Below are 13,667 nucleotides of genomic sequence, written 5' to 3' on the forward strand. Positions count from 1 at the left end.
ATTTTTAGAAAAACAGAAAGCTATTTCCAATTAAATTATTTCTTTACTGTCTGCAAGGCTCCAAAATCATGGGAATAAAAAGAAAGAAAAGAAAAAAATTAAATATGGGTGATCTTCAGGATTCTTATTTATTAATGCAAACTTCAATTTTTCAGATACTCTGATGTCCATCTTTTCTATTCTATCTTTAAAAATGTTTTTGAAAGGAACATCTGTTTCAATTCCAGCTGTCCTTCTATAAAGGTCAATTCCAGCTCAACTGCACAAGAAGTATGAAAGTAAACTAGCTCTCTACTTGATACTCATCAATCCCCCCCAAAATTGGATGATAGTTTTATTTCTCAAAAAGAGATCACATGGTCTTTTCAGTTATCCTAGAAAATACTGTTACCAACCAGTACACCTACACAATGGAGAGCTCAGATGAGAAGATCGAAATACTTGTGAGCTTACAGAAGAATTTACTATAGAGAAAACTGAACTTATGTCAACAGCACAGAAACTGAAGAGCAACCATGGTTTTAACTGAGACAGTTGCATCAATATGAGACAGCTAACAAAGAATGCCTTCCTAAGATATCCAGACAAGCAGGAGTGGAGTATACACACTGTCCAACAAAAGTACAAAAACTAGACAACTAATAAAACAATCTTTGAAGAAAGCAAAAGGCTTGAGCTTGCTTCTGTCCATCTATTCCTTCCTGGCAACTGGTGATTCCCACTATTGTGACAGTGAGCATTTACAACTGGTAACAGGAATCGTGTTTTAAATGTGATTCATCAGCATATTACAATTGCTACATTATGCTTTTGTTGTGATTTCAGTACCTTGCTTTGTATCATTCCACTAAATCAAAATATAATACAATGCCCAACATATAAAATAATTAAACTTGATATCAACATTAAATGCTCCTTGTGGGGAATATCTAGAAGAACCTCATCATGGAGAACTGCACTCTCACGAGTCTAGATTTAAAAGAATAGTTAAGATGTAAACAAACTTACTTTACATATGGAGATGTTTCCCTTTGAGACCGTGAAATTTTAACAAGTGCCAGAAAAAAAGCAATCATATGGAAACACTGAGGAAAGCAGACAGTCTAAATTCTGACAATTCATAGCTTTAAATACAAAATATCAGTTTTCAGTGCAGCCAGAACAGATCACAGATCTACATTCAAATCTCCTCTACAGGAGATACAGGAGATTTGTACATAGGGAATACATAATTGCATTCTAAGAAAGAGTTAGGGGACATCAACAAAACAATCTAATACATTTTCATCTCAAATTATTAAGTGAGAAAGTGACAACTTTACACTGATAATAATAGCAAGGAGAAAAGACATCAATGTCAACCAAAAACACTGTTGAAAGACACTGACACTAGAAAGCTGTAAATTGTGAGAAATAAAAATGATATAATCTGTAGATCACGCCAAAAAAACTCAAAGCCTCCTCATAACAATTCCAGTATGTTTTTACAGAAAAAAGTTACAGCTGGGCTTCCCTCTATGTTCAGTACAGCACCACCTGGCTTCACCTTAATAAGGATAGGCACTTGTCTCTCCAACAATACAAGTGCTGTCATAGATACAGTTTTTTAAGGTGTTTGGAAAAAAAAAAAACAAAAATTACATACCTGGCCATCTAAATCAAAAGCCAAGCAAGCTATACCATGTGTGTGAACATCCTTCAGAACAGATACAGTTTGCACAGTGTACGAGTCCCATACGCAGATATATGGTTCCTTTCCAACTTGACCTGTTGCCACCAACACACGTTCAGGATGCAAAGCAAGGCTGCGAATAAAAATAAAAAGATACATAAAAAAATGTTGCATAAAATTTCTACATTTGCCTACTTGGTTGCATTAATTTGTTTTCCATAAAAATGACTTCAGAATATTCTTCCCGCACTAGTAGTAGATACTAAATAATTTTGTTCCAGATGCCACAATTTATAAGTTAATTTATTGGACTCTATTACCGCCCACAGCACCACTTTTTTTCAATTCAAGCCTTCAAGGATTTCTCCAGTTAAACTAATTGCAGAAGTTATTAATCTTCTGATCTAAAATTCTCACCTTAAATTAAATCAGATTTTCATACACTAAAATGTACCTCTTTTCCCTTTCTCCAGCTTTCTTAATAATTAAAAATACAATGGAAAGACAAAAACAGAGTTAGCATTACTCTATCAACACACCTATCACCAATGGAGAAATATGCATACCTAGAACTACTCAATTCTGCATACCCTTTGATATTTTTGTTTCTTAAGATACCTCTCAAGTGATCGTACACCAAAGTCAAATCAGAAACTAGGTGTTATGACCAGAATAAACTTCAGGTGACTAAACTGACACAGAGCAGTTGGGAATTGCTCATTTTGAATAACTTTTCATGCTGCCAGCGCTGTAGAGAATTTCAGAATCTTCCACAGCATCTTCATAACTGTGTTGTCAAATGAGGGATCATGAAAGCATGATGGCCAGCAAGATTGTTTTGCACTTTGCTTATGAAAGCAAGCTGCAGGGGAGGATTTGACATCTGTTGATTTATATTTCATTTAAAAAAAAGAACATCCTGCAATAGAAAATCATCTACACTACTCGATGAGATTCTACACAGTCTAGGTAGAGAAGCCCAAAGTGATCTAAAAAATAGCATTCATGAGTCAGGAAGACATACAGTCAAAATTAGCTATTTAATTTGGTTAAAAATATTTCCTCCCCCTACTGACTAATCAGAGGAATGATCCTCAGAGACTGCTAGAGAGAATCAATAACAACATATGCTTTTATTTTCTCAAAATTACATGGAAAAGAGAAAGGCTGAGTACATTGCTCAAGTAAGTGTGACCTTACATCTGAACTTCTATTTTGATAAATGAAGTTCAAAGGCTGGTGGTGAGGGAAGCCTATAACTGTATTCGAAATAGCCAGGATAGATTTTATCAGGAGATGATCAGAAGGCTGAATTATAAAAACATTTACATTTCCTATACATAAACAGACAAAGAGACAACAGTGTTAGAAGCCGTTTAATATTCATGAGGTCATGATGCCCCACACACTATTCTTTTGTATTTTTTCTATTTTAATATAGCATTCCAGATAGTTGCCACTGCTCTAAAAATTCCACAAGCACAAAACTAAGAGTCAGGAACCCTTTAATCTTCACAGTTTCTACATAATACTGAACGACTGTGGACTCTGGAACATTACTGCGGGAATTCCTCTTCCTTGCTATTCTGCATTATCCTCGGTACTAGGATCAACGAACCAACATTTCCTTGGTTTGCTTCTCTTCTAGAACACAGTTACTTCTGTTTGCTTCCTTCTTTATTTGATAGAGCAACTCCATAATTAAAAAGCAACACAGAAAGGAATTGGCAAGCAAAACTTATCACATTTCACTTCAGTTCTGCCAGCTAATCCTGACTAACACCTGCACAACTCCCAGAACACACTCAGGCAGATGGTGTATATGTGGGGAAATAGGAAGAGCATCTGGAGGGCGAGAAAATGTTGCACTTGAAATGATCTAATTTTTACAAACACATCATGAAGAGGGCGAGAATAAGACCAGATGAACAGTGAGGAAATTCAAGAAGGGACAGAAATGAAGACTAAGAAAAAAAAAGTAAAGAAGAGAGAGAGACAAACTAAGAGAATAAAAATACAGTAGTCTTATGACTGATTTATGAAACTTGTTGTCAGGACTTTTCAACCCTATACTTAGCACTGCTACTAACACATCACGCAAGTGAATCACTGGAACACAGAAATGTTAGAAGGGATTATCAGTGGATTCCCATTCCACACCTGCAATTTTGATAGAACCTCTCTGTCCAAAAAACACTCAGGAATCACTTTGGATATACATGCACATGCATATGTTCAAACAGCCTTAAGAAGAGTTCTGGATCTGAAATTCAAAGTTCTGATCAAAGCAGATGAATTCTTGGGTTGGGCTCTTAAGACCGCTGCCAATGCTGCGGGTGTAGGTTCAACAGACTACAGTACCTTGAATTCTCACAAAGGATTTTCTCGGGTTGTTTTTTTTTCTCCTCTCTCCCACAGAGGGATAGGAGAATACTTAGTGCAAATGAAAAGCTCTGCAATCAGAAGGAAAGAAGACATATTCCTTTTACCATCTTGGTAACAAAAGCTGGGATAACCTCTCCAAGCTTGACTACAGAAACTGAGCTTGCATCTTACCCATACAGATAAAATATGAAATTTTGCCTCATTTCTTCCGTTTTTATAGAGGGATGACTAAACTGATGAATATCACTGTCCAAAAAAAGAAACAAATATTCTGAACAAAGTAAGCTATTCAGGCCTTCCTACTTCTAGCCTTTCTGACTTGGATTTTCCATAACAGACATTAGTGTCAACAGAGTATTCAATGAAAATTAACTTAAGGAAAATGTTCAAAAGTCAAACGCAACCATGAAATAAAGCAGGAATCAGGCTAACAAACTGCTTAGACAAAATAATTCTGAAGTAATAATACTTCCAAGAAGAGCTAAGAAATGGAAAACCCAAAAATATGACTGTCACTTTTTTTATAAAACCAAATAGCCAGATTTGATGAGAACAGACTTCCACCGATATCTCTGACTGACATGTCATTTTCTAGATAGGTATTCAAAGCAGACTGAAGTACAGCATTACAGTTTTAAAAGTATAGTGAGTATATACATCTCAATCAATGCATTCACACTCCTCTTTATTTAAACAATTTCTCACCTCAGCATTCCCCACCATTTTGAGCAGACTACTGTATAACACCGTATGATTAGATCAACGGTGTTAATTATTAATTGAAGAAATGAATGAAACTTCTGGAAGAAATAAATAGAACATGTTGATACTATGTCTGTTTGTCTGGGATGATATTAGAGACATAGATGTGACCCTTCGGTCTGTATGAGGTTTGTAAGGGTAAAGGATCTTGAATGAGAATAGCCCTCAACAACTTTATTATAAGATAAATCAAGATTTTTCCCTCTTCTCTTGTTTCATGCTGGGCATTAACAAGCATTGATTAATACAGACAAGCCGCAGACAAGGATACAATATTAAAGATGATGTTTCCTTAGCAACAATATTGGATGAAAATCCAAGAGTATATTCACATGACTACATCTGAGCTTCATAAAACTAGGGCACCGGTAAAAAAAGAATGCTGCAGTAAAATAACAGTATCTCAGATATCTATTTAAGTAAAGTTAATTTCAAGTGTGAAATTGTTTCTACAAGCAAACAGAGATAAGTATTTTCATCATACATTTCAAGACATTTTATATATATTTGTAGATATTCTCTTAATAGCCGCCACTTACCCATATTTCCCCAGAAAGTATGATAGGAGAAACTACAAATCATTTATGTCATACTGCTGAAGTCATTATAGCAGGAAGAGATGGAAGCAGCAAGCATTTCTCATCAAAGTTTATACAGATCAAACCTGGGCAGGCTTATTTCCCATAAGAAAAACATTTGTGAAGCATCATTCCTAGGCCTGTTATATACTTGTAATCAGAGCACCAGCAGTATCATAAATAGCTCTTAGAAGATTCCTTAAATTGTACGTGCATACAGCTTCAAAGTAAGAGTCTGTACTGAGGTCAGGAATACAAAGCAGATGGACAAACTAAAACTGTATACCGATTATTCCCAGCTGCAAACAAGTAGCACAGAAAAGCATCTATTTCACAGGAAATGCTCATCCCACTGATGCTGGGTTGCCATTTATAGGCTCAACTAGACATTAATATATTTTGTGGTGGAACCAACATTACATTTCTTTTATCTAAAGGCTTGTTTATAAGCAACTAACTTATAATAACTGACAAAAACCTTTAGATTTTTATCTGCTCCAAAACTCAGCAGAAAAAAAACAGACAAGATGATCTTAAAAGAGTTAGACAATGAGTGTAGTAGCACTGATGCAAAGTTTACAGGCCAAAAGATAAGAAAACTGAGGAAAAAGATTCTTAGAACTAAACACCAGTTCCTGCAGATGCCTGTAGGCATTAGTCCTCGCTATAGTCCCACAGAAAATAAAGCCACCTCTTCTGGAATTTACCATCTCTGCATCTAACTTCATGTCCATAAACACGAAATGAGCCAGAACATCATTTAAAGCTGGAGAACACTTGAAACTAATTAGTTATACAAATGGGAAAGAGCCCAGAATGCTGTGAAGAAAGTACTTGAAATTCTCATTTGGCTTTCTATCTTGTTAACCACTTAAGCAACAGCACAGACATACAACAGTTAAACAGTTTTCTAAAACAAACAAAAAAGACAACAGGTATTAGAAGCATAAAAGAACAGGAAAGCATGGGTAAATGCAATTCTGAAAGGTCAACGTGTACTTGATAGACAATAAAATCTGTTGAATATTTGGACTCATTAACACCATTACTGAAAAACACTACAAAAGAGAAAACAGATAAATAGCAGTCATGAGCAATACTTTCAAGAAAATGCAAGTATTCTGCTCTACAATTATGTTTATCTCAAGCCTAATGATGCAGTTGTGTATTCCCAATAAGGCAACAAAGTACACCAATTATCAAAAGCATATATTATAACCTGCCAAACATTAATTCACAGTTATTTATAAATGAACTTAGCAATGAATAACATTTCATAGGTTATTCATTTTTATGCCATTAATTCCTATGTTAAAAAAAGCAGCAACTGATAGTGTTAAATAAAAAAGAAAAATGCATCTAAAATGCAATTTTGATCTAAAATCACACACACACAAAATACCAAGTCAAATATTTACCAGCTCTTCGGTCTTTCTTAACGTTATTTCTTTAAATATTCTAGAAGAAAAATTTAGCTAAAAATGTCATATTCACCACCAGAAATCCTCAGGCAATCTCGACATGCTGTCAGATGCCTCGTCTCTATCTAAGATAAAGCATCATTCACCTTGCTTGCTCTTGTGGAGGGATTATAAGCAGGGAACAAGGATTAACACAGTTCTAAATGTCAGGAGCAGGTTCACAGAGCTGTCAGCTAACCAAAACATAGAATTAATCCACTCCTTCTGCATGCATCCTGCCTTGTTAAAATGGAGACATACAGGGGTATGTATGTGTGCTCATAATGTTTGCCCATGTCTACACCACAGTGGTATTTTACAAGCCTTTTTTATTATTAAAATGTTACCCTATAATTCAGAAAATTGAAGAGGTGCTATTTTTATAACACTAGATCCAACCAGATTTAGTCTCAAAAATGTACCATATAAATTTAAAAAAGCTAAGTAGTACAATTTCTTTTCTGCCTAGTCTTTTAAAGCATCATTATAAGACTGTGTTCCATATGCACAAGCTTCATTCTCCAGTTCCAGTAAAGAAATAACACAATATTCAATCAGGACTGAAAAGCATGAGCTGGACATGAGAACATGACTTTACAAGTACTATGGTCACTATCTCAGAACTATATTTCAGCTTCACTGTCAGGTCTGGTCCTTTGCTTCAGTTTTGTTTGTCTTCTATTTAGTTTAATTAATTACCTGAATTGAACTTTTTCTTGACATATGATAGTGTGTCACTTATCTAATACAATATACTCTTGTATAAAGACAAGGAAAGTTAAAATTGCAATCTAACATATTCCATAGTAATAGTGGAAATATTTCCTTGAATGTAATATGTCACAGAACTGGCTAAACCACCAATAGAAGTACCACTTGTGGTAGATAAAGTCAATCATTTTGTTTAAAATGACATTATTGTCTTCAAAATTTGGCCACTTATCTCTTTAGACATGTTCCTCCACTTCCTAGGGAGCCAGAGGAAATTTCAAGTAAGTCTGTTGATTTGCAATAAAGTTTACACATTGTTCACAGAAGAAATACAATGCAGCCTATTTTTGTTGTGAAGTAAATACCAACACCAACCAAGTTATCTTCACTGAGATGTATTTAGGCAAATTTATTGCTGCAAATATCAGCTTTGTACATACCTAGAAAATACAAGTGTATAGTACAATAACAAATAGACCAATCCCCTCTAATTAGTATTGCTCATTAATTAACCAATGTTTTTTTTTTTTCCATTTGTTTTAATCACTTTAACTATTTCATCAGTAGTGCTTTAGAGCAAACAAACCTTTTCCCACCCGTTTAAATCCTGGTCCAGTGTTTGTTTTTTCCTTAGGCTATAAGTTCCAAATGCTATCACAACTTTAAAAATAATATGAAGCACGTGTAAAAATTATCCAAGTCATCTATAAAAGGAACATTTATTCTACACTTCTCTAAAAATAACATTTTAAAACTCCTCAAAGTACCTGACAAAGATGACTGTGAATATTTAAGCAATATAAACCTGGACATCATCATTAGGATGGGAGTTAAAGAAACACATTTCTTGAAATGAGTGGAAGCATGTTTATAAAGCAAAAGAACCAGAATACCTGGGTATACAGACACAGACCTTGATCCATCCTGCCTGCAGACCAAAGTCATAGCTGCTATAACTAAGAATTCTCATGAAAAAGGTTGGAAGATCAAACACTGACATGAAATTCAGAAAAACTGGCTGGAATGATTGCATCCTGAGCCTTCTGAAATGGCATCTGTATACTCAGCACTTTCATAGGAGGAAAGGTATCAGGCACTGTCTTACATATCCTGTTTGAAAGAAAAGGAGTCTACCAGGAAGACTTTCAACACCTTTGAGGACTTCCAATCAACAGAAAGTCTTTTTCAGCTAGGCCAAGGAAAGTCACTGCAGAGCAGATTGGAAATTTCTGTGGAGATTTAATAACACAGATATTCTCTAGCAGCTAGTTAAAATACCCCAGGGAAAAAAAGAAAGACTTCTCTAACAGAAATGGACAAAGATGTTACCTTAAATGCAGCACAGAAACAGAATGTGCGATCTATCAGAAAAACAAACAATAGAAGTATCAGGATATGGTCCTCAAAAGATGTATTTTTTTCAAGTTTACAAGCAGAAGATAATGTCTCCAAGACTGATTTTCACAAAGCAAGTATGGGCTACTAACAAATACACTTGTCCTATTTCTTACTAATACTGAAATCACTTCTGCTCCTGATTCTGAGCTTCTTGGTGTAAATCAAACAATTCAATATAAATAAACACTACCTTGTAGTAACTACTTGTAGTAGCTATAACAGTACTATAAACAGTAACACAGGAAAGTTTTTTTAGCCATAAGAGCAACCAGAGTAATCTGAGCCTTAACACAAGGAAGTTACACATACCTGTAAAATTCCATTATTTCCCTAATACTCCAAAGGAAATTCAGTCTAAAGCAGATGCACTCACAACACTCTCACTGTATTGAAAATCTTGACTGTATTTGTTTTGAAGACAATTTGATATGATCTACCTCAAGCATTCATCTATATTATTAAGAGAGCCTGGGGAACTTTTGCACTCTGACAAATAACTTGGAAGAAAATTAAAATTATAAAGTTACTTCAAGTGCTCAGAGGTATTGTGTTTAACACATGAAAGAAGCAAAACCAACAGATTGTTTCAAATCAAATAACTACTGTATCAGTGAAAAAAAAAAATCACTGACATTACTGGAACAGCATTATATATCTAAATGTGGCTTAGAAAGGATTTCTAAATTATAACTGAGCATCTGATTGATCCTTAACAACGCAGACCAGACAGCTTTGCTGTTTTTCTGAGCAGTTCCTCACTTACTTTCTTTGATACCAGATAAAAGTGTCATATTAAATGAAATCTTAATCCTGTGAGCGACATCGTAACAGTAACAAAAATCAAGTAAACTGTATTTTGAATTATAAAAACAACAACAACAAAAATGCAACAAAAGCAGACATTGAAATACTACATAATGAAAAACTAAGTTCTCCACCCTCAACTGGATTTTATTTTCTATAGTTTTGGGGACATTATCTAATTGTTACTTTTTTGTTTCACACTGTATATACTTAAAAACAATAAGAACACAGGGATTACATTAATAATCACAAAACAATCTAAACTCTTTTTGATATGTCAGGTCGGCACACTATATGTCAGTTAATCTAAGGAATTCAGAAAAAAAAAAACAACTCAACTTTTAAAGCTGAAATTTATTTCAGTGTCTTAAAGCTTAAATCTTCAAGTAAAACCCAAACATTTTACTTCAGACTATTCCCTCAAATGAATTATTTTATTCAAATAAAGCTACTGTCTGTCACCATGTATGCACATATAAGCACAATAATAAGAGAACTTCATAATGCCGTTATGAAATCAGCCAGGTACATAATCTACTTTCCAATCTATATTAAGAGGATAACTTAAGAAATTAAACGTCCGAAAAGTAGGTAAGCAGAAATATAATTGCTTCAATCGCAGATTGGAAAAATGAAAAAAGAAATAAATAAATAAAACTTGGGCAGACCTCAAAATTTCTGTAAAAAGAAATTGCTAATAATCAAATATTATTAAGCTTTTAGCTAAGTTTCCTATTCTTCCACAACATGCCATCTTAGAGCCTCATGTTGTTGCATCAGTTCTGAGAGAAACAGCCAACTACCAATTCAAGAGAAGAATTTCCTACTGCACTGAGATGTTTTCTCATTTAAGAATTGACCTGATGTGACCCTGCCTGTGAGTGCTGACAGAATCAGATCAGAAGGTGATGTGACTGCTGGCTATGAAAAGCACGATGCATGAAGGCAGGCTTGCAAGCCTGTAGCTCCTTACTGTGTAGATCTACTTGAATCAACTTCTGGTCTGCTTCAGATGTTCATTTTTGGCTGGATATTTTTAATATTTGTATTTATGTAGTTGTAACTAGAAAAAATAAAGCTTCTTTAATGATAGGCAGACATATTAAACAACTGGCAAATTCTAGTCCCTTCCAAAAATGAACAGTAAATGCTTTATTCTGCACTTCCAAAATACATTCAATACATGAGATTAATTCACACAACTGACACTTTAAAAAAAAAAATGCATAAAGCTCTTACCAAAAACAAACAAACAAACTACTTGTACCAAAGATTCAACAATTACCCCTTCACACAACATCTGCTAGTCTGGTACAGCCCGTGATTTGCCACACAGATCTAGAACTACCAGAAAACTTGTTTTTCTCAAGGAGAAAAAGCAGATCGTTCTCTCTCCTCCCTCACTCTCCTTCAGTTGTTTAAGATATGAACATAAATCTTCCCTCCAGAGTTACACACACCTGATAGTCTGAGTGCACTTAACATGAGCAGCTGGACAGAGCTTAACTGGGGACTTTGGCATGAAATGAAGCGGTCAGAGTGACCATCTTACTTACTGTCATAGTAATTACATCTGTAAGAGATGCCTTTTTGACTGGTAAGACAGTCAAATATACTTGAGCTAGAAGCTCATAGGAAGACTGTTTAGTATAATTATGACATAAGTCCCATTAAGTCAGAAGTTCTTTTATGGAGGGAAATAAATGGATTATGCCCTCAAAGAATATCTGGAGACGAAAGCGTGAGAGTAGATTAATTTCTCTTTAGTACAAACAGAAAAAGCATGGCACCATATAAGTAAGAATAAGCTAAGAAAAAAAGATGATATTTAAGGTGAGAATCTAAACTTTCTGGGGGGGAAAAAAACAGTCCCTCAAAAGACTGTATTCAAAAGGGAAAATGCTATCGACAAAGCAATGCACTCTCTTAGTGCGTTAACCTGTTTAAGCAGTTTGAGTTGCTGTGATGGAATTGCACGCATTTCATGATTTCACCACTTCACTGCATTCCAGGTGCGGCCTCACCAGAGCTGAGTGGAATCAAAGGATCACCTCTGGCAACACTTTGCTTAATGCAGCCAAGTACAACGTTAGCCTTCTTAGCAGCAAGAGTACTTGTTAACATAGTTATGTTCAAACCTGGTGTCCACCAGGAACCCCAGTTCCTTTTTATGCAAAGCTGCTTTCCAGCCAATCAGACCCAAGCACATGTTGGTGCACAGTTATTCCCACCACAGTCTTTCTTTGGCATTTCAGGACAAGACTGGTTTCCCAAGACTACCCTCAATAATGTACACACATCATCGGTCTCCTGTAATATAAGCAATATTTTGAGGTGTTTCTATATGAAAAACATTTCAGGCATAACTGCAATATGGATTTTACTCCTGTTTTCTACCAGCAGTCTTACTTGAGGAACCAAAGAGTGATGACTGGACTTGTTTAAAGGCTATGATTGCTGAAATAACTTGGGTGTCTACATTTCCACCAATAAACATACAAACAGGCTTCCCTTCTAAAAAGTTACATCTGGATTGTCTACAGTTCAATGGGACCCAAAGAATTCCTCACCAGAACATGCTAAAACATGTTTTTCCTCTATCACATTAGTAACACAAAAAAAAAAGGTTGAAGATTTTAAGACTAATAAACTTCTCCTGATGAAGTAACTGTGGCAATTCATTCAGTTGGAACTCCCTGGCATGTGAAAAAAAACAAACTTAACTGTGAAATTTCCAGTGAAAATTCATTATCTCCTGCCAAAACAAATGACAGAATTCCATATTATAAAATTTTGTAGCCATACATCTACTCCACTGTTTAACATTTACGCATGACTAGAGTTAGATCAATTATATACTATTCATTCTAAGCAAAAAAAAAAAACAAAACATGACAATAAAGCTGACAGCAAATACCCTAAACTTTAAATTACTTGAATTCACAACTGATGTTTTTAAGAACTAGGATGGATCTTACAGAGTCAAACTTCTGAAGGATTAGAAATGAAAGAAATAGAGTAACTTCTTGTTATGTTATTCCCTCTAGCAGCAGGTATCCCTGCCATGGCAGAGGTGTTAGAACTAGATGATCTTTATGGACCCTTCCAACACAAATCATTATATAATTTTGTGACACATTCTTGTGAAACCTGTTTGGCTCTTTTTCTTAGAAAATAAATTTTCTTTTTTTCTTAGGGTTTTCTCATTATATGCATCAAATGAGAAGGGAGCAAACAGAGGCAGAACGATAGAGTAAAAAGAACTGGTATGAATGCACAGCATCTTCACAGAAATCCAACAGGTATTTATTGAAAGCAATAACAAAAAAGAGGATAAGAAAAAGACCAGAGGCATCATTCAAAACTAAACATGACTAATCACTGTACTGCTAGAATTTCTGTCTACACTGCTAGAATTTCTGTCTACAAACCACTGAGATCTATGAAGGAAGCCTGGACCTGCCACTCCAGGAGAGCATTAAATTGTAGCCCCTCACTACAAGAAAGACATTGAGGCCCTGGAACGTGTTCAGAGAAGGGCTACGAAGCTGGTGAGGGGTCTGGAGCACAGGCCTTATAAGGAGAGGCTGAGGGAGCTGGGATTGTTCAGCCTGGAGAAGAGGAGGCTCAGGGGAGACTTTATTGATCTCTATAACTACCTGAAGGGAGGTTGTAGTGAGCTGGGGGTTGGCCTTTTCTCTCGTGTAATCGGTGATAGAACTAGAGGGAATGGTTTTAAGCTGCGTCAGGGGAGATTCAGGCTGGACATTAGGAAGTATTACTTCCCAGAAAGGGTAGTCAGGCATTGGAATGCACTGCCCAGGGAGGTGGTGGAGTCACCGACCATGGGAGTGTTCAAGAAACGTCTGGATGTTGTGTTGATGAATATGATTTAGC

At 35.5% G+C, this 13,667-nt stretch overlaps 1 protein-coding gene across 5 annotated transcripts in view; it reads right to left on the reverse strand.

Annotated features, from left to right (window-relative positions):
- Positions 1-13,667, reverse strand: part of EML5 (EMAP like 5) — a 90,973-nt gene that overhangs the window by 72,603 nt on the left and 4,703 nt on the right. For all 5 annotated transcript variants that reach the window (XM_015865290.2, XM_015865293.2, XM_015865292.2 and 2 more), the window contains exon 2: positions 1,646-1,805. In XM_015865290.2, coding sequence (XP_015720776.1) covers positions 1,646-1,805 — 160 coding nt within the window. The remainder of the gene's footprint in view (positions 1-1,645; positions 1,806-13,667) is intronic.

The sequence above is a fragment of the Coturnix japonica genome, chromosome 5, assembly GCF_001577835.2.
Source record: "Coturnix japonica isolate 7356 chromosome 5, Coturnix japonica 2.1, whole genome shotgun sequence".
NCBI lineage: Eukaryota > Metazoa > Chordata > Aves > Galliformes > Phasianidae > Coturnix > Coturnix japonica.